General features: G+C 40.6%; 1 protein-coding gene across 1 annotated transcript in view; it reads left to right on the top strand.

Annotated features, from left to right (window-relative positions):
• Window positions 1–23491, top strand: part of ACACA (acetyl-CoA carboxylase alpha) — a 229624-nt gene that overhangs the window by 104581 nt on the left and 101552 nt on the right. The window contains 7 exon segments of the mRNA XM_082604563.1: window positions 1241–1359; window positions 12699–12722; window positions 15359–15502; window positions 16244–16340; window positions 17245–17352; window positions 22667–22723; window positions 22970–23014. Coding sequence (XP_082460689.1) covers window positions 1241–1359; window positions 12699–12722; window positions 15359–15502; window positions 16244–16340; window positions 17245–17352; window positions 22667–22723; window positions 22970–23014 — 594 coding nt within the window.

Below are 23491 nucleotides of genomic sequence, written 5' to 3' on the forward strand. Positions count from 1 at the left end.
TTGCCAAGTAGATGTTTTTTTTGAAGATGAGGAAAAGGAGTGTCTTCAATGATTTTATGTGATATGATACCACTACAGTCCTTTGCGAGCTCTTTTGGGTTACTTTTTATTTGTATTCTGTGGGGAGACTGACTGTAATGTATGCTGCTCAGTAAATATCAAATTTGAAAATATCTAAGTGTTCTACAGTGCTTTTATGCCATTTAATGCAAAGTCTCCTGACGTACCTCACATGCTGATGTGTCTCATTTTATGTGCATGGCAAATTAGCTGTGAAGTACATGAGGTTGGACTGACGGGTTTTCCTGAGACGTAGCCTGTTGCTGTTTCTTTGAGTCAAGTTAGTGTATTTGGGATATTGCATGTCAACTTACGCCTTCCTGATTTTGCCTAGGGTTTGGGGGATATAAACACTGTAAAATCAGTTTGGGCCAGTGGGAAAACAAAACAAAGATACAAGATAGTGAAAGAGTTAGACTGTACTTCAATTGTTTCTGTCTTCTATCTTCACTCCTCAGGTGGCCCAGAATCAGTACCTCTCATTTTTCTCCCTGTTTGCTTTTATTTTTAATTAATTAATTAATTAATTAATTTATGGCTGTGTTGGGTCTTTGTTGCTGTGTGCGGGCATTGAGTGGGGCTACTCTTCGCTGTCGTGCGCCGGCTTCTTATTGTAGTGGCTTCTCTTGTTGCAGAGCACAGGCTTCAGTAGTTGTGGCTCGTGGGCTCTAGAGCGCAGGCTCAGTAGTTGTGGCGCACGGGCTAGTTGCTCCGCGGCATGTGGGATCTTCCTGGACCAGGGCTTGAACCCATGTGTCCTGCATTGGCAGGCGGATTCTTAACCACTGCGCCACCAGGGACGTCCCTCTCCCTGTTTGCTTTTATTTGCTGTTGAAATCGTCATGTGTAATGAATTAATAGTCATGGTTCTATATACTCTTGTGCTAACTGATCACACCTTCTCTCAAGTTTAGGTCAGTGTGAAGGGTTTATAGCACACCTAGAGGTGTCCAGCAGAGGAAGGCTAGCTTTGTTTCCATTTATAGTCATGGGTATAGTTTTAAGACTCCAGCTTTATTAATTAAAGCAAGGTATGTATGTACAGGGCTTTGGGACTTGTCACCACAGACCACCTTCTTCTGCATCAGACACCTCTTTTCAAGACTGTCTTTTTCCTGGGCTAACCATCTCTTAGTTTCTGTTTTTGAAGTGTATTCACTGAGGATTACTTTTTAACCAGGTGTATGTTCGAAGGGCTTATATTGCCTATGAACTTAACAGTGTACAACACCGCCAGCTTAAGGACAACACCTGCGTGGTGGAATTCCAGTTCATGCTGCCCACATCTCATCCAAACAGGTGAGTTTGAGCTGGTGTGTGCACCTGAGCCAACCAGAGCTCTATCAGGAGAGTTAAAGGGAGGGTGGGGGTGGGTAATGTGTGTGACCATTCTGTATGGTTTTTTAAGCTAGAAATGTAGAGCAGAAAATGAACATGTTTAAACCATGAGAAGAAGAGCCTCTTGGTATCCATTTCTTTTTTAATTTTTTTGATCTTTGATCTGGAGAGATAAAGTATGGTCTAATTAAGAGAAGTTTAGGATTACTCCATTCATTTTCTTTTTTTAGAAATTGATTTATTTATGGCTGTGTTGGGTCTTCATTGCGGTGCGCGGGCTTCTCATTGCAGTGGCTTCTCTTGCTCTGGAGCATGGGCTCTAGGTGCATGGGCTTCAGTAGTTGTGGCACACAGGCTCAGTAGTTGTGGCGCACGGGCTTAGTTGCTCTGCAGCATGTGGGATCTTCCCAGACTAGGGATTGAACCTGTGTCCCCTGCACTGGCAGGCGGATTCTTAACCACTGTGCCACCAGGGAAGTCCCTCCATTCATTTTTACTGATACTTGTATGCTGTCACTGAGGAGGCATAGTTCTTTCTTTTTTAAGTTGGAAAGAATTTACTGGCATTTTACTTGCTGGAATTTTGCCAGAAAATCACTTTTTTTTAGCAGTTTAAATCAATGGAATATAAGCATATTTTGGGTGGAGTGCTTTTCTTTTCTATATGTTTGCTGTAGGTTAAGGTTATACCTGAGTCAATTTCATTATCTCCCTAAAAACAGACACATGAAGTTAGCAGTTGAAACTCAGTTTTTAAAAATCACACTTCAGAAAGCAAACGTAAATTCAAGTAAATTAATTAAGCCATGTTAATTCCACTAATTTTCCCTTCCTAAGCCCTTTAAAAAAATACAAACGTACATATGTAAATTTGTTTCCAGTTCCAACAATAATACCAAAGTATTGCTTTGGTTTTAAGACAAAAATACTGTCTTGTAATCTCATTTATTTTTAAAGTATTCTGAGGCAGTGAAAACTTAGGAATTTCACCCACACATATGTTCATCTCCTCCCGTATTTTCATTCTTTTCAGTAATACCACAGGAAATACAAATAACCACAGCCAGTCTTAAGCTGCCCCCTCCATTTCTGCTTTATGGCCTTTGGTTCTTCACTTTTTATTTCAAAGTACTATGTCTTTGGGGATCCTTAGTTATAGACAACAGAAATGGTTTTGTTCCAAATTGCCATTTCACCCAAAGCAATAGAAACTCTTCCTAGAGACAAAGAAGTGTGTGCTGAGATTTGCAGCCACTGGATGCCACTGTTGATCCAGGAGAGGTCAGCAGATGTGCAGTAGCATCTTCAGAAAAAGTACTTGTCTTCTTTGTCTGAGAAGGTCCTTTCACTTCTCTACCTCGAAAATACCTTATGGCTGGCAGAGAAAAGCATATATCCTTGATTTAGCAAGCATCTCTCGGTACATTTTTGCCTCCACGGATTTCAGAATCTCGTTTTCTAGAAACGAATGGCTGTCCTTCAGCGAGCAGCGAGGAGGTACTCATGGCACACGTGGGCTCGGTGCTCAGGCTTCTTTCTTTTCCTGCGGTCCTTGAATAATTGTAGGGAACTACATGCTGAACTTAATGCTCTTTGTAATTCTCGGAACATTCTCCTTTTCTTCCTGCTTTCTACTACCCCATTCCTTTGGGCAATGATTTGTAGTCAGGCCACAGAGCTGCTTGTGATTTCCTTCCTTCCCTCATTGCTCCCCTTGCCTTTCTGAATTGCTCTCCCTGTCCTACTTTTAAATTTGAGGATCTGTGTCCAGTTTGGTGAGGGAAAGTCGATTGGAAAATGAGAGACATGCTTCTTAACTGTTTGTTAAGAAATCTTATTCACCTTTCCATCTCAAGGGTGTGAACCTTGGTTATTGCTGATATGGTTTCAAAACTTGTATACGTGTCCCTCCCAACAACTGAGGTGTACACATTCCTCTGGATAAAGACCAGACCTGAACAGAACAGTAATCCTGTCATCTTTCTAAAGTCTTCCTTGGTTCTGTGTATACAGAATTATAAACTGCTGGAGTATTATTATTATTGATGTAGATGTAAAGATGAAGATAGGGAAAATAAAGGAGGAAAGAGAAAATAATCTTTGTGGAAACCAGAAAACCATTAAAATTGCTTTAATGCTTTTTAGGTCTAAAATCCTTTTGTTAGTTTAGGAATAGAAGATGTATTATCAGATTTAATTACAGAATGCTGTATTTAATTTTAGAGCATGGCTTATTCAGTTATTATAGATTTGCAACTTGAATTTAGTTTTGTAAGATTTTATATTTTCTTATAAATGTTTTTGTTATAATTTGGAGTTATGACCTTATCCTGACACCAGTTGGTGTACTGCAATTCAATTCCGACACTTACCACCTGGCGTTAGATCAGATGCCACTAGTTAAGGGCTCAGTTCTTCACAAAACTACCTCTACTTCAGATGTGGCCACAAGTTGGGTTCCCAGGCCACCCACACTTCTGACCAACTGGCTACAAATTTGGGGGTTCCCATGACCCCTTCAGGTTCAATAATTCACTAGAACAACTTAACAGAACTCAGCAAAACACTATACTTACGATCACAGTTTTTTAAATAAAAGATACTGATCAGGACCAGACAAGAGATACATAGAGTAAGGTCTGGGGGGGTGGGTCCTGAACACAGAGTTCTTTCACTGTGGAATCAGGGTACCTCATCCTCCCGGCATATCAATGTGTTCACCAACCAAGAAGTTCCATTGAGCTTCAGTGTCCAGAGTTTCTATCAGGGTTTCATTACAATGTCACGATTGATTGACTCATTGGCCATGTGATTAAACTCACTCTCCAGCTTGTCTTCCCTCCCCAGAGGTCCAGCTGACCCTCTAATCACATGGTTGGTCTTCCTAGTGAGTAGCCCCTATCCTGAGTTATCTCTTCACATAAACTCAGGTGTGATCCAAGGGGCTCATGAATAATGAAGGCACTTCTATTACTTGAGAAATTCCAAGGATTTAGAGTCTCTCTCCCAGGAACCAGGGACAAAAGCCAAATTCTTTATTATATCATAGGCCTGCAACCCTTACAGAAGAATTCTAGGGTATCTTAGTTTTAGCTAGTTTTGAGTCAAGTTCCAACTTTTTTTCTAACCTCAGTACTTTTGTTCTTTTCTGTTCTTACTGTTTTGAACAAGCAGGCCATAAGCATTATTGTTTCTAATTCTACAGAAATAAATTACAGGAGACTGTCTACCAGTGTTTATTCCACTCTCAGTTCCTGTAAGGCTCAAGGACACAGTTATGTCCACTAACCTCTAGATCAGTGATTCTCAGAATTATCTGCAAAGTATTTTAAAAATACCCATATGGGTTCCTGGCTCTTAAGATTCTGATTAATTTTGAACCAGAGTCCAGGGGACCACTTTTTTTTTTTTTTTTTTTTTTTTTGCGGTACGCGGGCCTCTCACTGTTGTGGCCTCTCCCGTTGTGGAGCACAGGCTCCAGATGCACAGTCTCAGCGGCCATGGCTCATGGGCCCAACCGCTCCGCGGCATGTGGGATCTTCCCGGACCGGGGCACGAACCCGTGTCCCCTGCATCGGCAGGTGGACTCTCAACCACTGTGCCACCAGGGAAGCCCCAGGGGACCACTTTTTGAAAAAGCTTCTCTGATAATTCTGTTGACCATCTACAATTGAGAATCACTACTACTAGACCAGCACTGTCCAATAGAAATATAATGCAAGCCACATATGTAATTTAAAATATTCTAATGACCATATTTAATAAGAAACAGACAGAATTACTTTTAATAACATTTTATTTAACCCACTGTATCCAAAATACCTTTTTTTTTCTTTTTGGCTGTGCTGCATGGCAGGTGGGATCTTAGTTCCCCAACCAGGGGTCGAACTCCCACCCCCTGCACTGGAAGCATGGAGTCCTAACCACTGGACTGCCAGGGAAGTCCCTCAAAATACCATTTTAATATGTAATAAAAAGTTATTAATCAGATATTTTCCATTCTTTTTACAAAGTCTTTGAAATTTAGAGTGTATTCTCTACTTCCAGCATGTTTCAATGCAGGCTAGCCATATTTCCAGCACTTCCTAGCCACATGGACAGCTCAACTGTAGACCAAGAATTAATTAGGACAATCACACTGAGTCCTCTTTGTTTATGTTAATGGTAGTATCCCTAGGAGAGATTTTTTTTTTCTTTTTACAAACTTTTATTCTTATGTTGCTTATTCTTGGTAGTTACAGCAATCATCCACTTCTGATACTGTAGATATACTACAGTATTTTACACATGCTTTAAAAATTGCTCAGTGAGAACAGAGAACAGGCATATGAATATACATATTTTACATATCTCATGCTAAGCAGAATTTTATATTTCCCCAATATTATATTTGGGGTTAACAAACCAAAAATTCTTGGGGGAGAAAACACATACATTCTTTAACCAGTTTTTGCATTTTCTTTCCTGGTAGTTGGTCTTCCCATTTCTAGCCAGACATTCTTTTTTTTTTTTTTTAAATGTTTATTTATTTATTTATTTGGCTGCGTCAGGTCTTAGTTGCAGCATGCAGTCTCTTCGTTGCTGCTCATGGGCTTCTCTCTAGTTGTGGCGCGTGGGCTCCAGAGCGCGCGGGTTTAGTTGTCCTGCAGCATGTGGGATTTTAGCTCCCCGACCAGGGATCAAACCTGTGTCCCCTGCATTGGAAGGCGGATCCTTTTTTTTTTTATTTTTCTACATTTATTCTTTTTGTTTTAACATCTTTATTGGAGTATAATTGCTTTACAGTGGTGTGTTAGTCTGCTGTATAACAGTGAATCAGCTATACATATACATATATCCCCATGTCTCCTCCCTCTTGCATCTCCCTCCCACCCTCCTTATCCCACCCCTCTAGGTGGTCACAGAGCACCGAGCTGATCTCCCTGTACTATGCAGCTGCTTCCCACTAGCTATCTGTTTTACATTTGGTAGTATTTATAAGTCCATGCCACTCTCTCACTTCGTCCCAGCTTACCCTTCCCCCTCCCCGTGTCCTCAAGTCCATTCGGAAGGCGGATTCTTAACCACTGGACCACCAGGGAAGTCCCCAGACATTCATTTGAAGTAGACTAAACTTGTCCAGCAAGTCCTTGGGAGTATCTTTCTAAGCTGTATTATCAAAGCAAGACTACAGTCTCTTGTTGTGTATGGGGTCATCTGGTGGAATTCTATTCCTGTGGTTTGTTTTCGACTAGTGATTTAGCCCCCGTGGGTGGGGATGAAACATGGCTCTTTGTCTGCAAACTGACAACAGCAGAGTATTTTTTCAGGAAAATGCCTTAGATGCCACTTGGATTGAAGACCATGTCCCATTTGCACGTTTTGATTTTTAGAGAAGCAGGCAAAACACAAGCAGCTGCCATTGCTAATAAATGGAGCAGCCTAAGAAGGGAGAAGAAACCCCCTTTTTAGCGCATTTGGGCAATTAGCACATGGCCAACATGTTTGGTACCTTTTTGTTTAGATTCATTGTGGGACTTTGTATTGCTTGACATTTTCTTATACTTAAAATTTTTTTAAAAATTTTATTGTGGAAAGAACATTTAACATGAGATCTACCCTCTTAAATTTTTAAGTATACAATATATTATTGTTGATTTTAGGTACAACGTTGTACGGCAGATCTATGGTGCTTATTCATCTTGTGGACTGAAACTTTTGACATTTAGTTACTTTGTGTTTCAGTATAATTTGACTGTTTTTTTCTAATACTCCTCACAATATTTAAAAAAAAAAAAAGGGCAGCAGATGACTAAACAATTTCTTACCTCTGTGACTTTCTCATTATCCTTCTTGCTAGGCAGGCTTCAGCCAAGGTATGTTATCTACTTCCTGATCTTCTGTGTAAGACTTTCAAATTTTTTATAGGAACTGTAGTTGCAACTTATTCGGCATCCTCAGGTCTTATGCACCAGAGGATCCAGATATTAGAGCTTTACTAAAGGAAGCTCCTGGCCTAGATATACCCTTTTCTTCTTAAATTCCTTTCACTTGAACAACAGCTGCACTTGACTTAAGCATAGTAGGAAACCTATATATTTATATATGGAACACCTATATATATGGGAAATGTGTGGATTTTTTTTCCTTCTTTATCTTCTTAGCGTATAAGGACTATGTCCTATTGTATGTGAATTTTTTTGAGGGGAGGGGATTTTTGCTGTCATTTTTTAAAGGTGATTTGTAGCCAGTTAGCAATTGTCCTTAGAGGAGAAATGAGGGAGTTTCTTCAGTCTTTTTCTTGGTGCAGGAGTAGTCAGGATAGCTGGTCTGCACTAAGAGAACATTTTATTATTATTCAGACTTTTAGGACTTAATTCTTTTGTCTAAGATTCCATCAGGCCAGCTCTTTAGTGAGTTCAACCAGTATTTTACATGGATTAATCCTGGAGCTCAGACTGTTATCATTCAGCATTCCTTTTTCTCTGTCTTCTTCCAGCGAGGCTCAGGGTTTAGAGCCAGAGGTGGTGTGTGTGTGTTTTTTCTCATTCTGAAACCCTAGTTTTAGCACTCTGTGGTGCTGGTGATGGAAAAGCTTGTTACACTAAAGCCTCTTCCTGAATGTATTTTTGATGATTCATCAAATCATTTGACATTCACAATTTTACTTAGCTTTGGACATATTAAGTAACTCAGAATAATCTGGAAACAAATAAGTTCTTTAGTCAGCCTATGTATTTGATCTTCTAAAATATTTATACAAACATATGTAAAGTATATTATCCCATAAACTCTGTGGCTATGCATATGGCTGTGCATATTATGACAGTCTGGGAGTATGAAATTTAAAACTCCAAATGATTTTCATAAGTAATACATATTAGTGAACATAGTTCATTTTTTTAAACTTTTAATCTGTGATGCAAATAAGAAGCACCACAATTGATGCAGAAGATGGAAGTCCATTTTGTTGTATATTTCTGTACATACATGATGGGTGAAGACTTATTGGTGTTTATTTCCACCTATTTCTTACATGGAAATCCATACTTTAGTTAATTTGAGTTGCACTGCACTTTCTCTGCTGTTTGCTCCATGTGAATTTGGCCTTGTATGTTATAATGTTTTAATTCAAGCATTTTCCTCTTCTCCTGTCTCGCATCCAGAAGAGGTCGGCTGTGTTCTCCCCTGATACCACATGTTTTGGCCATGACTGAGTTTTAGCTGCTTGGCACCTTCAGAGTTTAGCTGTTGGTGGGTGGTCTCTGGACCTTCTTTTCATGAAGAAGGTTGTGAGGAAGTTTAGAAATCAGAAGCCTTCTATGGGGCTAATCGGCAGCCCATTGCCATTCTTGAGGATTCTGATCATCTTTGACACCCAGAGATTAGACCCTTCTTTGGCTCGTAGGGAGACACTCAAAAGTCATCCAACTTGCAGCATTTTTTAGCAGTGGGAGCACTTGGTTGTAGTTAGCAGGCCAGAATGAGCTATAAATAAATAAAACTCTACAGTGCTTGTTGCTTCCTTCATGCAGGGTAGTCTGCTGATAAGATGCAAGCATCTGGCATAAGAGAAGATTCTCAGCAGGTGTAAGTGCTTTCCTGTATCCATGGCTCAGCTTCTGGTCTCCACTGTGTTATTTTGGCACTCTAGCCTTGGAAGATTGGAGAGTCAAGTTTAAAACTCTCAATATATCATTAGGGTAGCCCAAGGTCCCTTCTTGTCAAGGAAGACTAGCTGATTCCAGGGGGAAGGAAAAGCAGAATCTAGGGCACCTGTAAATCCCTGTAGTTTTGTGCTGTGGGTTTGTAGCTAATTATATAGCAGGCAATAGTAATATGTTGTAGCTCTGTTGGCATACTTGTTTCAGAAAGAGCAAAATCTTCCAGCAGAGCCAAGAAGGGGCTTTAAAGGGGCTGCCAGTGAATGAAGCAACGATCATTTTATTGTAAACGAAAGCTCTGCAGTGGAGTCCGGGCATCTGAGCTGCAAGGAGGTGGTGGGGGAGATGCCAATAGAAACACACGGTTCAGATGTGTTTTACAGCTCTTGATCTGGATTCTCCTGCAGAAGCATAGTCACACAAGGAGACCACCACTGGTCACAGCCAGTCAAATTGCTGTTTCTCCTATGGTACTGCTGTTAGTGACTGCTAATAGGTTATTCAGCCGACCTCTTCTGATTCTGCTTTGCTGCCTGATTTCAAAAGATTTGCCCTATCCTGGCTCTCAGTTACAGCTTGATGTAACCACTGCTTGTTTGCATGCATCCCCATCATTTTCATATAGGGTCTTTTTTTTTCCCTTCCAGTTAGAAGGCAAAAGAATCAGGAGCATTTTTATATGATAAAAGATTTATGTAGGGCCAGCTAGAATCAAGCAAAATGAAATTCAGCTGGAAGGGATGGTAAAAGGGTCAGAGAACTTGTGACTGCCAGAGAAGTTGGTGTTCCTTAAATAAAAAGGGTTCAGCCAGCAGGCAGCAACTCTGACTTTGCTTTCGTATTGAAGCAGGCTCTCCAGCCATTCTGGGGAGGCAGTCAGTAAAATCAGAGGTGACTTAATGCCGAGCACCTCAGAATTCAAAGGATTTCTCTTGTCCTTTTTTAAATTTAGTCTATATTGATGTGGAATGCTAGCCTCAGGAGCTGAGATGAGAAAATGCCAGGTCTAGATTCTGGTTTTTGACACCATATTTAGCAGTGTCCTTGGAAAGCTTCCCCTTTGGTTTCTCGGTTATCCCATCTGTCAAATGAAGCTAATCTACTGGAAGGAAAATGATTCTAATATTTTTCACAACACTGTGAATGAAGATTCATCATCGTAAGTGCTCTGAAGAGCCTAAACAGGTGTCTTACAAGTGAATTTATACTCCTTTTTTGTATTTGAAAATGCAATTGATTGCCTTATCAGAGATTGAGAAATGTGATTATTTTTGCGTGATGAGTATGCAGTGAAATGTGGCAGATTTTATTTTATTTTTAGCTATATAAGTGGGATATTTGACTCATACAATCTCTACGTTAGTTGGTTATTTTTGTGCAGACCACTGAGCTAGCTTTCTACTGTATCACAATAGTGTGCAGTATGCCACATCGGTCATTTTCTTAAATTGATCAAATAGCCCCTGTGTAGAGTTACAAAATATACAGATGATTGTTATGGACATGGCTAAGTATTTACCTGGTGGTAGAGAGTTTAACCTTCCTTCTCTGCTCGCCTCCCTGACAGACCCACAGAATCATATTCTATTGATACCAAAGGGGATAAGCTGACTCTAAACTTACCTCTTATGTGATTGATTTGAGGCCAGTCCTTTAAAAACTGGAGATGTTGGGAGTTTTGTTCTTATCCCATACTGTGTAGATGGTGCATAATTCCTATAACAAAGCAGCAGGGGGCTTCCCGTGAGAGCTTGAGGATTGCTGATGGAGAAGGGCTGGCTTTTTCTTGGTAGTGTTCTTTTCAATTCAGGCCTTTTTCTGCTGAAAACTTGGCCTTTATCCTGTGAAGACTCCCTAAGGGATTAGAGTAGTCACAGAAGCAGTGAGACCATTTTATTAGTGTAAAATATTGGTTAACAGTTGAGAGAGATTATACTGGTTTCTAAATTCGAGAAACCTGGATGGAAGGAGCCTGAGATTGCTTTGGTTGTAGGGTTCTTCTCTCTGAACTGAGGCTTATAGTTCAGAGACTGTGCAGGTCTTTAGACTCCTTTTTATATCTTAAAAGGAAGACTTTCCTATATTTTCATTAGCATTTACTGTTAGTTTTCTGCTTCTGCTCTAGAACCTGTGCGTACTTTTTGTTTGTTGATGAGGGCCAAGTGCATTATAACTAAGGACCTCTTGTAAAATGAAACTCATTCCCCTGAGTGAGAGGCTCAAAGACTCCAAACAGCAAAGGTGCAGGTTTTTGCACTCGGAGGTGGCTCTTGCCGCCTTATGAATTTGCTCTGTGATACAGGTTTGATGCAAAGAGCATTGCTACTCACAAATCACGCGAGGTATACAGTTTGTGTACAGCAATATGTCACAGCTCTTTATTTATATGGCCAGCTCAGTCTGTTCTGCTCCTTTCACTGCCATGGGAAGTGCATCATTTTCCTCCCACTCTCCTCCTTCCACGTACCATCAGCACCACCCACTATGTTCTGCCCATTAAGTCCCCTGTGTGCCAGAAAAGCCCAACAATGATTAAACGCTGATAAGAGTGTTAGAAAGATAATCAACCCATCAACCCCCTTATAGGACTCCTAAATTGTGGGTGGTAAGTATAACTTTTCCCTTTTAACATTGAAAATAAGGGTTTGATTTTTTTTTTTTTCAGTTGAGGAAATGACTGAGGTCAAATTAAAGGGGGTGGGGGGGAAGCGTTGGTGTCAAAGACCAAAGAGAATGCAGGAGACTTGCTTTTCACTTTCCATTCTTATCCTCGTCTTTCTTTCACGATTTGGAAATATTCTTTCTCAGGCAACTCTAGGGCTAGCCAGATTTAGGTTAAGGTTTTATTTATGGAAGGCCTAGAGATTTTAAGCTTACAGCAATTTTTAAAAGTCATTATTTCCCTAAATTCATTTCACTTAAAAATATTAATTAATTCATTTTTAACAGTCTATACCACTCTAGTCATAGAATCATTAATCATCACATTCCTGCACGCTTTTCAGTTCCTTTAAGCTCCTGTGGCACAGAGTACACTCCTTTCCTACACCACCTCCTACCCCCATCCCAGCCCAGTCTACAGGAGGAAGAGCAGGGTTAAAGAGAACTAGAAAAGGGAGCTGGGAACCCAGATGCCCAGCTTCTTTTCTCTAGAGGAGAGTTTGTAGGTTCATCACACATCCTGGAAAATCAATTAAGGTGGGAGAGGCTGTGGAATCAACTTCTCTGAGCCTCCTTATTGCATTTTTAGTAAAATAGGAACAAGTTAAGAAGATTCTCTTAAGAATTTTGTCGAGAATTATATTTCTTGTTGAAGCTTAAGATAATATACCATATTATACAGCTTTAATTTTCAGGAGCCTGTGGTTTATCCTTACTCTGAATTATTTTTTTGTAATAGAGCTATAAAAAAAAAACTCCATGGTAAATACATTTTGACCCTTTCCATCAACAGCTGCTGTGGTGAGGTAGGTCAGGAGGCATGCCTCTTTGGAGGCACCCAGGGGGTTGAAGGGTAATGAGCACTTAATTATGTCTGCCGAATGCCAGAGCTGCCAAACTGGGGCTCCTCACGACTGGTCTGTATCTGCTCTGACAATTCTTTTATTATGGCTTTCACTAACCTGTCAATAACTAACTGTGGTTGTTTAATTACAGAGGGAACATCCCCACGCTAAACAGGTACCGTATATTTAGTTTTTTTTGTTTTTTGTTTTTTCTCCAATTAAAAGCACCTTTTAGGAAAATCAGGGGAAAAAATAACACTACACTTGACAAGCTAACATGTTATCTTTCTGCTAGGGAGTCCTGAGCTCCCCTTTGGACATACTAAATTATTTTTTCTGTTTGGAAAACATGTCTTCAGCTTTTCTTCAGCCATTCAAAAAGCAATGCTTGAAAAACCTCAGTATGGAACAGCTCCCGTCTAGCTGTGTACAATAGGGGAATCCTCTGCCCAATGTTCAGCTTTGCTGTAAGCATCTTATTTTGCTAAGTTCTCTGTTTGGGGCTTTCAGAGGAGAAACCCTTACGGTTACTCCTATCCTGGCAAATTGTTCATCAGTTTTTCAATTTATAGTTTCTCTAATTTGCTTCTCCTTTTAGAGGAACACACATGCAGAAATAGCTGATCTCATGTTTTATCAGTTTGTTAGCTATTTTTCTATAAAGTGTTATGATGCTATGAAAGTCAAGTTTTATTTCAGACCTGTAATGAGATTACATTGGAAAAGTGTATCTGAAGTTTTGATGTGTGTAGCCCTGTGAAACGTTTCCAGACCCGTATAACACAAGTGATATTTTAATATTTTGAGCTCCTTCTGCTCCTGAGCCAAGCAAGGCAACACAATGCAAGTTTGAGAGGATAGCAATTCTGACTGGAATCCACAAAGTGCTTAAAGCCGTAACACGTTGGTGCTGACGTCTTTGTAGATGATCAGTTATTTGTTGAAATATTTATAGGCTTATGTTTATTTTGTCCCTCTCCCTTTAAATATTAAGTAATCAAAACTGTGTATAGCTTTTGGCATCCAATTTGGATGGGGAGAGGAAAGGGAGTGTTTTGTTTGGTCCTCTTGTCTGCTCTTGAAGAGTGGGCTTGCTTCACTCCTGCTTGCCTTTAGCTGTCCTGGTCCAAGAGCATAGTAGTGGGGGAAACTGAAATGTGGGTATTTCCAATGGGTTCAGTTGAGTGAAAAAGATTCTTAACCCCATGTTTGCCACAAACATAGACTGTTAGCGTCTTCAGAGGGGGTTCCCTTTAAGGGTTATCTGGATTCTCTTTCCTGTCTAATGCCAGGCAGGAAGAAAAGATACAATGCCTCACAAACTTGCTCCTTTACTAAATATATTTGGTGATCCTAGAAAAGGATGATAGCACTTCTGTGTTCATACAGCTCTGAATCCCAGTTTCTAGTGAGCACCATGTGTAAGACTTGCTTGATGTGTGTTTCGTTTGTCTGTTTCATTCATGGTATCAGTGGTTTCCTCTCCCACTCTACCTTCTAGTCCCTGGTACTGTCAAAAGTTGAAGTACTTTTTCATATTCATCATTTACCAAAGGAATAAAAACCGGGAGTGTCAGTCTTTAACAGTCTGTGTGAGCAGCACTCCCATTCTGTAAAGAATTCCATTGCCTTTTATAATTACAGTTCACAATAGAATATGGTATGTACCCAGATCTCTAGCCCACCTTGCTGGCTCTCTTGCCCCCTGCAACACTGCAGGCAGGGCACTTCAAGGAGATTTTTGAGCAGCTCCCCAAAGTTCAAGTGCCATTGCCTTGCTCTGAACGTGCTTCGGATCAGTATGCCAGTAACATGTCGGCAAGTCCTGGAGGCATCCTTTAGTTTGGTCCTTCCTAACAGGCTGTCCTGATTGACTGGGCATCACAAACACTTTACAGTAGTATTTATCAGTACATGCTGCTGAGGTGCATCAAGGAATATCCAGATTTCATTATGTTTTTAGATTGAACAAATCAGTTCTCTTTGAGCATCTCCATTTACACTTGTTTGTCATGCTTACACATACTTTGAAACCCATGCTCTGCCCTTTTGTATCTTGCTGGGATTCATTAAGGGCTTTCAATGAAGATATGTTTACTTTGGTATAGAAATGTGTTTAAATATAAAAAAGGAAATTTTGCAAAACTGTCTCTCTTTCAAAAAAAAGGGAGAAGCTATAATCCTCATAACTGCACTCCCCATCAGCCCATTCAAGGAAAAAATAGATACCTCAGTAAAGTTCCTTTTACAGATTGTTACTTGTTTCTCTCTGATGAATTGTGTTTTTTCTAATGATTTACTAAACCATTCCAAATGACTTAGAGTTGTTGTGGACATGCATATATCTATCTGTGAATACTTAATCTATTACAATTCCTAGAGAAAAATGCCTTAAGTGTTGCCTAGTTACAACTCACTTGGCTTGTTTACATCCTTTGAAAAGAGGGCATGTTTTCAGGAAGGGGAAGGTGCAGGATGGTTTTTAACCCCTATGTGCTATTCACTCATTAGACATGTCATGATGTCATGGTATTAAAACCACCATGATATTCCTGACAGTCCTTAGATTTTTATGTGGAGAAATCTGGGGTGGGGGTTGGTAAAAAATATTGTTCGTGTGAGGGGAAATTCCAGTGGAAGGGTTCATGTGAATCTAGCAAGACAGCCTTATCTATAGTGGGTAAAAAACCAAACCTGCTCTGCAACCTGACCCTACTTCAGTTTCCTCCCAGCTCCTTTTCCCTGTTGTGACTCTCCCAGTCCTTGTTCCTACTCTCCTTGTCTAATGCACTTGATTGAATTACCATTTAGAATGTCCTTCTCCTCCAACCTCAACCACTATGGCATGACTCATGTAGCTAGTGTCAGCGACGTGCTGCTGGACAACTCATTCACTCCACCGTGTCAGCGGATGGGCGGAATGGTCTCTTTTCGGACTTTTGAAGATTTTGTCAGGTAAGGCACCATGGAACTGTGTCTATACAAGGGGGGCCTTGGGCATCTCAGATTTCTGCCAAATGAATAGAGGTCCCCTGATCAGCCACGGGCCAGCTAAGGAGATGTAGCCCTTGCGGTATATGCTCTGGGAGAGGTGTAGGTCCTTCCCTTTCCACCTCTGTGCAGACTCTACAAACCTCTACTTGTTATACAAGCCTGGTCAGAAAAAAAGAAACAAACAAAAACCATCTTTTCCTTAGTAGCTAACACAAGGAACTGTCGGCTCTGTGATGAGTGAAATGTCAGGAGAAATTAAACACAACACTAGAGCGAGCCCCACCAGAGACGATCCATCTTTTGATTAAATGCATTCAGCATCTATCTCTTGATGTATACTGATGCATTGCCCTGGGGGAGGGGTGATTACATCGGTCTGTCACTGCTCTAGCCCCAGGCTCTTGCTGTTACCTTAAGACCGACGATGACACCAGCCCTGCTCATATCTTACACGAAAGAAACAAAACAAAACAGCTTCGGATCATCCTTTTTTAAAAAGAAAAGATATATGTGGTTTATTAAAGGTTACACAATCCATCCTCCTAATTTCTGCCACTTGAAAGTTTGCATGTCACCTCTAGCCACTGTTGACAATTGAGTGCAGGGTAGGATCGATTATTCCTTTAGACAGAGCTGGCAATGGCAATGTTCGTTTCCTGCCACTTGGGTTTTCATCGTGGGTGTTTCTTTGGTATTTTTCAGGATCTTCGATGAAGTGATGGGCTGCTTCTGTGATTCCCCACCCCAAAGCCCCACGTTCCCTGAGGCAGGTCACACATCTCTATATGATGAAGACAAGGTATGGTGTCCCCTTTGGGAGACTGCTTTGCTCCTTCAGATACAGGATTTGTACTATATACTCTCTTTCTGATTGTAGAACATTGTAGGGAAGAATTCATCTTTTTACCCTACTTTATATTATTTAATTTTATATGCCTCATCAAAGTATTTTTAGAAACAGGTGGAATATAAATTCTAACCTAAAAATAAAAACCACTGTATTAATCATGGAATCCATAGCGTAGAATGAGGCCGTCTATGTCCATTGCAGCTGCCTCTAGGTCTCTGAATGTTGTTTCAAACACTTGAGCTTTGATTGCTTTAGTTCTTACTCAGTAATGGCTTGTATATTTGCAGAGCAGTGCTTTCGTAGTCTTCAAGGAATTGTGGACTTCAGATAGTAGAAAAAATAGACACTTTGTTTAAAATTTTGTCCTTTTATTAAACCCTTCTTTCCCTTCTTTTCATTTCTCTGCAAACACATCCTGTTTTTTTCCCTACCAGGTTATTTTCCCATGGTTTGATACTTCCACTGTTTAGAAATATGTTATATGGGAATATGTTCAGATGGCTTCTTTCACTCATTTTCCTTTACATTCTGTGAAGAGATATTGCAAATGGTTTCATTCCCATTCTATTGGTGAAAAAGTTGAGACATAGTGGTCTTCAAGTTCACATCAAGCCAGGATTTGGGGCCGCCTTTAGCTAATGCCTTTGCTGCCTTATTTTTTTAAAGTTAGGTGTCTTTATTTAATCTCCATTGTGGGTGTTAGGCAGTGGTTTCATTTTGCTTATTCATACTAGCAGAAAGTGTCCTGTGGGCCATATCTGTTTTTCAGGTATCCTACCAAGTACTATAACTTCTCTCCATCTCTGTATTAGCCAGCCTTCTAATTTCCTTGCCTTGTGTTCTTGGGTTACAGATCCCCAGGGATGAACCAATTCACATTCTGAATGTGGCTATCAAAACTGACTGTGATATCGAGGATGACAGGCTAGCAGCTATGTTCCGAGAGTTTACCCAGCAAAATGTAAGTCCTCAGTTGGATGGAAACTGGTGATGGCCACTTTCCTTCTCGCTGTGTGTCATATCCATCCTTTTATCAGTTGCTACATATAAGGCCTATCACTGATAACGGCTATGTCTTTCACATAGTTCTGCTTGTAGGGGTAAAATTCCGAAGTGATTCAAAAGTATAAAATGCATATTTTTTTTATGTCAAGAAATTTAGACCTCAAATGTTTAAAATGTTTTAAGGAAGGGAAGTTGTATTCCTGAATCTTTTCCAAAGCTCCAGTCTGGAACTTCCAGTCACCTGCTGAATTCCCTTTGGTGACTTAACTCTGCATGTCTAGGCCCAAACTCCCTTCAGGCCCCCTCTGAGTCCTTCCATCCCAGCCTTGAAAATATCAGTTATACTTCCGTCCTCCTTGCAATTTTATGTCACTTGGATATCTTGTGTTGACATCAAACTCCATATAGTTTAAATGTAAATTCCTATCATTTTCCTTCACCTCTTCTGATTCCCCCTCTCCCCTATCAAAAAGCTAAACAAAGACAAAAACAAAACCAAAAAACAACCAAGTAACCACACGCTTTGCCCCCAGTCATGCAGAAATCAGTGACTTCTTCCTTTTGTTTGCTGTTCCATTATTCTACCCCTCCTTTCCTTCCTTTCCTTCTTTCCTTTCTTCCCTCCCCCTTCTTTTCAGTTTCTAAATTCCCACTGCCCTCTTTCTAGTTTAGACCCTTCCTCACCTGACACCTGAGACACTGCGACAGGTTTACTTGTGATCCTCCCTCTTCCCCTCCAGATAGTTTCCATTCTGCTCACTACCACAAAATTAAATGTCTAAAATGCCCCCTTACCAAGTTATTCTCCCACTTGACAGTGACTCTCTCTTGCCTTCAGGATACCTCCTTACCTTGATATTTGACATCAGCCTATTAATGAAGGCTAACAATCTAGCCTTTGCTGTTCCGTGAAAAAACCTAAGTCTTTATCTCATCTGCCTTGTTTGCTTGATCTCTTCTACTGCCCCTCATCTGGAATGTTTTCCTCTTTCATTCTTTCTTCCCTCCCTCCTTCCCTTCTCTCCACCCCCCCGCCCCTTCTTTCTAAATCCTGCTTCTTTTAAGAACTGTCTCAAAATTTCCCTCTTTTACGAGGACTTCTCTGCGTAGCCCTAACTAAAATGTATTTTTCTCCCTTGAATTTCTAATTGGTCAGCTTAAATTGATTACCAATAATAATACTTTTTATTTTTAAAGACTGTATAATTTTTTTTATTTGCACCTTACCACAATCCCATGGGGTTAGATTAGTCAGGAATTATTTCAATTGTACATGTGGGAAAAAGCTCAAGCTCGAGAGATTAAGGCCCTTTAATCACCAGCTGGTAGATCATAGAGCAAAAACTAGAATTTAAGGCTTTGATGCCAGCTCCAGGGGGCACAGATCTAGGTGCTTTAGTAAATAATACATTCCTGACCCTGAAGATGCTTAGAGTCTAATATTCAAAATGATCATCTACAGTTATATTTCATTACGATATATGATAGTTGCCGAAGTACCCTTCCTCAACTGCCCTTAATGACAAGACCTATGTGTGTTCTTTGAATGGAAAGCACCTAGTCCGTAGTGCTTGTCATAAAGAAAGAACTCAATAGATTTTTTTTTTTTTTTAGATGTTGGGGGTAGGAGTTTATTAATTAATTTATTTATTTTTGGCTGTGTTGGGTCTTTGTTTCTGTGCAAGGGCTTTCTCTAGTTGTGGCAAGTGGGGGCCACTCTTCATCGCGGTGCGCGGGCCTCTCACTATCGCGGCCTCTCTTGTTGCGGAGCACAGGCTCCAGACGCGCAGGCTCAGTAGTTGTGGCCCACGGGCCTAGTTGCTCCGCGGCATGTGGGATCCTCCCAGACCAGGGCTCAAACCCGTGTTCCCTGCATTAGCAGGCAGATTCTCAACCACTGCGCCACCAGGGAAGCCCCTCGATAGATTTTTAAAAATTTAATTCAGCAGTATAAACAATTAGTGCCAAAGGCATTCACATCCTATAACGCTAATGGTTGATACAGGGAAGGATGGTAATTTTATGCTTAATGTGTGTCATAACATTTCCCCCATAATGCTGTCACAGCACGTGAACCGACTGTGGGACTGTGGTGAGGAAAGGTCCTTCCAGAGAAGTAAAAGTAGGAGTCATGCCTTGGAATTTTTCTTTAGAAGAGAAATCTAACTTCCTTCTTGCCCTTGACTCATGCATGACCACATAAAATTAACCTGAGACCAGTGACCAAGGTGACCTTACTTGGAAAAGTCCTAACGTTGTGCATGGCTACTAATGCTGTTCTTGATGGAATAATCTATGAGAGTTTCTTCCCAGGTTTTGAGGCACTAATTGCCCACATTTGATTGTTTTGACCTCAACTTTAGGCTTTTTATTACCCTCAGTTCTAAGTGACGTATATCATCACACATTGATTTAAAGAGGCAGTTTGTTCATTTTCACTATGTATATTTGTAACATTAACTGATGATAAGAAATTACCTTTTTCCTTTACTGGACTTGTAAACTGAGGCATAGAGAAACCCAGAGTCTTTGCCTGTGGCTGTTCAGTAGGGAAAGGGTAGACTGTGCCAACATCCCAAGCTTGAAGAAGCTATTTAGTGCATCACGTGCCGTGCTTACCCAGGCATATTAGGCATTTTCACCTACTTGTGAAAAAAATATAAAAAAGAAAAGGAAGCAAAAGCAATTTTTAAAAAAGCTGAAGTGATAACTAGTTTTGTTTTTCACTTCATGATCATGCTCCTAGCAGTTTAGAAAAAGTTTTTTTTTTTAAAGCACACATTAAACTATCAAATAGGTTGATCCAAATTGTCCAAATAATCTTCTAGTCCCAGCATGTCTTTTTTTCTCTCATAGAAATTAGGATCATATATTTGTAAATGACTTGTGGAGGAGATTGAAGCAGCCAGTGTAAATGGAGTTTCTCCAGGTGCTGATGCCTAATCGCTGGGTAATAGCTGTGGACTTGCTGTGAGACCCGCATTATTACAATGTAATCAGAATCCTGTTGCTCTGCTGTTATTGTCAGCCACTTGTGGAATTTTTAAAGCAATAACAATTTTGATTTTAAATTATGGCATTATTAAAGTTATTTTCTTCCCTGGCCAGAACATAGCTATTGATGCTTGTCTCTAAAGGACTTGGCTGTAGTGGAATTCTTTGTTGGGGTCAGAAGAAATGTTTCTGTTCCTTGGCACACTGAGAGTCAGAGAACCACCAACCGCCCCACCCCACCTCTTTCTTCCTCCCTCCCTCTCCCCTTCCTTCCTTCCTCCCTCCCTCCCTCCCTCCCTCCCTCCCTCCCTCCTCCCTTCCTCCCTCCCTCCCTCCCTCCTCCCTTCCTTCCTCCCTCCCTCCCTTCCTTCCTCCCTCCCTCCCTCCTTCCTTCCTTCCTTCCTCCCTCCTTCCCTCCCTCCCTTCCTTCCTCCCTTCCTCCCTTTCTTTTCTTATACTACAAATACTTGGTTGTTTACCCTAATGGGTATGATATCAGTACCAATCTTTTTTTTTAAATTAATTTATTTATTTTTGGCGGCACTGGGTCTTCGTTGCTGCACGCAGGTTTTCTCTAGTTGTGGTGAGCGGGGGCTACTCTTTGTTGCGGTGCGCTGGCTTCTCATTGCGGTGGCTTCTCTTGTTGCGGAGCACAGGCTCCAGGCGCACAGGCTTCAGTAGTTGTGACACACGGGCTCAGTAGTTGTGGCTCGTGGGCTCTAGAGCGCAGGCTCAGTAGTTGTGGCGCACGGGCTTAGTTGCTCCACGGCATGTGGGATCTTCTCGGACCAGGGCTCGAACCCGTGTCCCCTGCATTGGCAGGCGGATTCTCAACCACTGTGCCACCAGGGAAGTCCCCCAATCATTTTTTTTTTTTTTTTTTTTTTGCGGTACGCGGGCCTCTCACCGTTGCGGCCTCTCCCGCCGCGGAGCACAGGCTCCGGACGCGCAGGCCCAACGGCCATGGCTCACGGGCCCAGCCGCTCCGCGGCATGTGGGACCTTCCCAGACCCGGGGCACGAACCCGCGTCCCCTGCACCGGCAGGCGGACTCCCAACCACTGCGCCACCAGGGAAGCCCCCCCCAATCATTTTTAAATGTAGTTAAACCAAAATTTATTTATATTTGACCTGGGAATTTATTATTAGGAAATTAATTTTTTCCAGTTATCTTTTGCTTATCCTGCTAATTTTGTTACAAAGCAACGCCATAGTAAAAATGGAAAAATAAGAGGAAATGGCCCAGGGATGTGCTTGTTTATGAGGGGTAGCCAATTTGGATTTAAAAACTATATAATATCAAGAAAGTTAAGAACTGGCTTATGGATATATCTCTCGGTTAAAGAACGTGATCAAATTAAAGTCTGGGTGTAGGTTGTGAAAGTCCACATATTTTTTCTATTTGTGTTATTCATGTGTGTTTTCAGGTCATTCAGTGGGTGGGATTGCTTTTCTACTTGCTGCCATGTAGCCCCTCTTTATCAGGGACCTTTAAGAGCATGTCTTTTACTTAGCTCATTAATCTGTTTCTCTCTGCCTTTTGAGATGAGAGAGCAGTACAGGATAGAGGAAGGCTTAGAGCCACAGGCCCAAGACTCACGTAAGGGGCTGTCTTGAAACTGCTGGTCCCTTCTGATATACTGCTTGCCTGTACCAAGCGGAAGTATGAATAATCACTAAATTTAAAAGCCTGTTAGACATTGTTTTTAACAACTTTTAAAGAGAATCTTTTTTAAAATACCTTCATATAAAGTAGGGAGGAAATGTTTTAGAGCTGAAAAGGTTAGGATTTGTTAGGTCGAATTCTGGGAATGCTATATCAGATGGTAGGTGATGTCTATAGTCTAAATAACAGTTTAGTACTTGAATTTTCCGTTTTATGGAATTTCTTCTTTTCCCTCTACCTGAATTGTTTTAGCTTCTATATCAGTATTGATCTTCACATTTAAATACATGCCCACCAGTGTAATTTCTATAAGCAGAAATTGTGTTAAGGTCTACCTTGATATGTATCAGTCCTTAGAGAATTTAGGTGGCCTCATGTGACCTTTTCTTCTCCACAGAGTTCTCTTTCAGTTTTGTCCAGGTATTCTGTAAGTCTTATTCCCAGGAGCCAGGTTGAGATTTGTTTATTTGCAAGTTTGAAGATACTGAGTCAAGACATAGATATCCAAAACAGTGCTTAGTGTAATCACAGCCTTCTGAGGACTGAATGGGCTAAAACTTAGGATGAATGGAGATCTCATCTAGCTTCTGTTTTTGCATGTTTGTTTGTAGAAAGCTACCCTGGTTGAGCGTGGAATCCGGCGCCTTACTTTCCTGGTTGCACAAAAGGTATTGGCAAGTGAAGTATGCACCTCTTTAATATTTCTTATGCTGCTGCTAGAACTTTAAAAGTGAAAAGTGGAATTATAAGCATATGCTTACTTGTAGAATTTATGCAAAGAAGTAACTGTTTTGATATAAATTTAATCAAGAAAAAGCATTAAAGTCATCACCTTTTACTCAGTTGGTTTTTAATTTTATTACTAATTGCCCTCTTCTTCTGTTTTTCCTTCCTTTCTGTCTTTTATTTGAAAGGATTTCAGAAAACAGGTCAACTATGAGGTGGATCAGAGATTTCATGTAAGTAAGAGCAACAGTGGTGAAAGATTACTTACTGTTTTATCTGTTACCTGCTGATTATTTAGAAGGGCTGGTCTGATGTTTGGTCCCTCTTCTTTGAAAAAGTGTTATAATGAATATTCAGTTCTTCTATAGCGTATTCAAACTAAAGGTTTTTTTGTTTTCTTCCTTTTCTACCCTATAATGAATTCTCAGTATATGTCTGAGAAATAGTTAAGGATGAGCACATGCATTTATCCAGATGAATAAGGTAGAAGCAGGAGCTAACTAGTAATTTCTTCTGTGCACACAGCGAATCAGTAATCAAGGACTGCCAATCGTACTTGGGGTCTTGGCTTCTACCAAAGATGGATTCAAGTTCTGTTATTGAGAACTGTCAATTCTGAAGAACAATCACTTATTATTTAAAATGCCTTAACAGAGCCCAAGTTGGTGTTTTCATCTTACATTAATTCTAGGAGGAGGAAATAAATAAAA

This window comes from Mesoplodon mirus (assembly GCF_964341445.2).
Source record: "Mesoplodon mirus genome assembly, chromosome: 18".
In the NCBI taxonomy this organism is placed as follows: Eukaryota; Metazoa; Chordata; class Mammalia; order Artiodactyla; family Ziphiidae; genus Mesoplodon; species Mesoplodon mirus.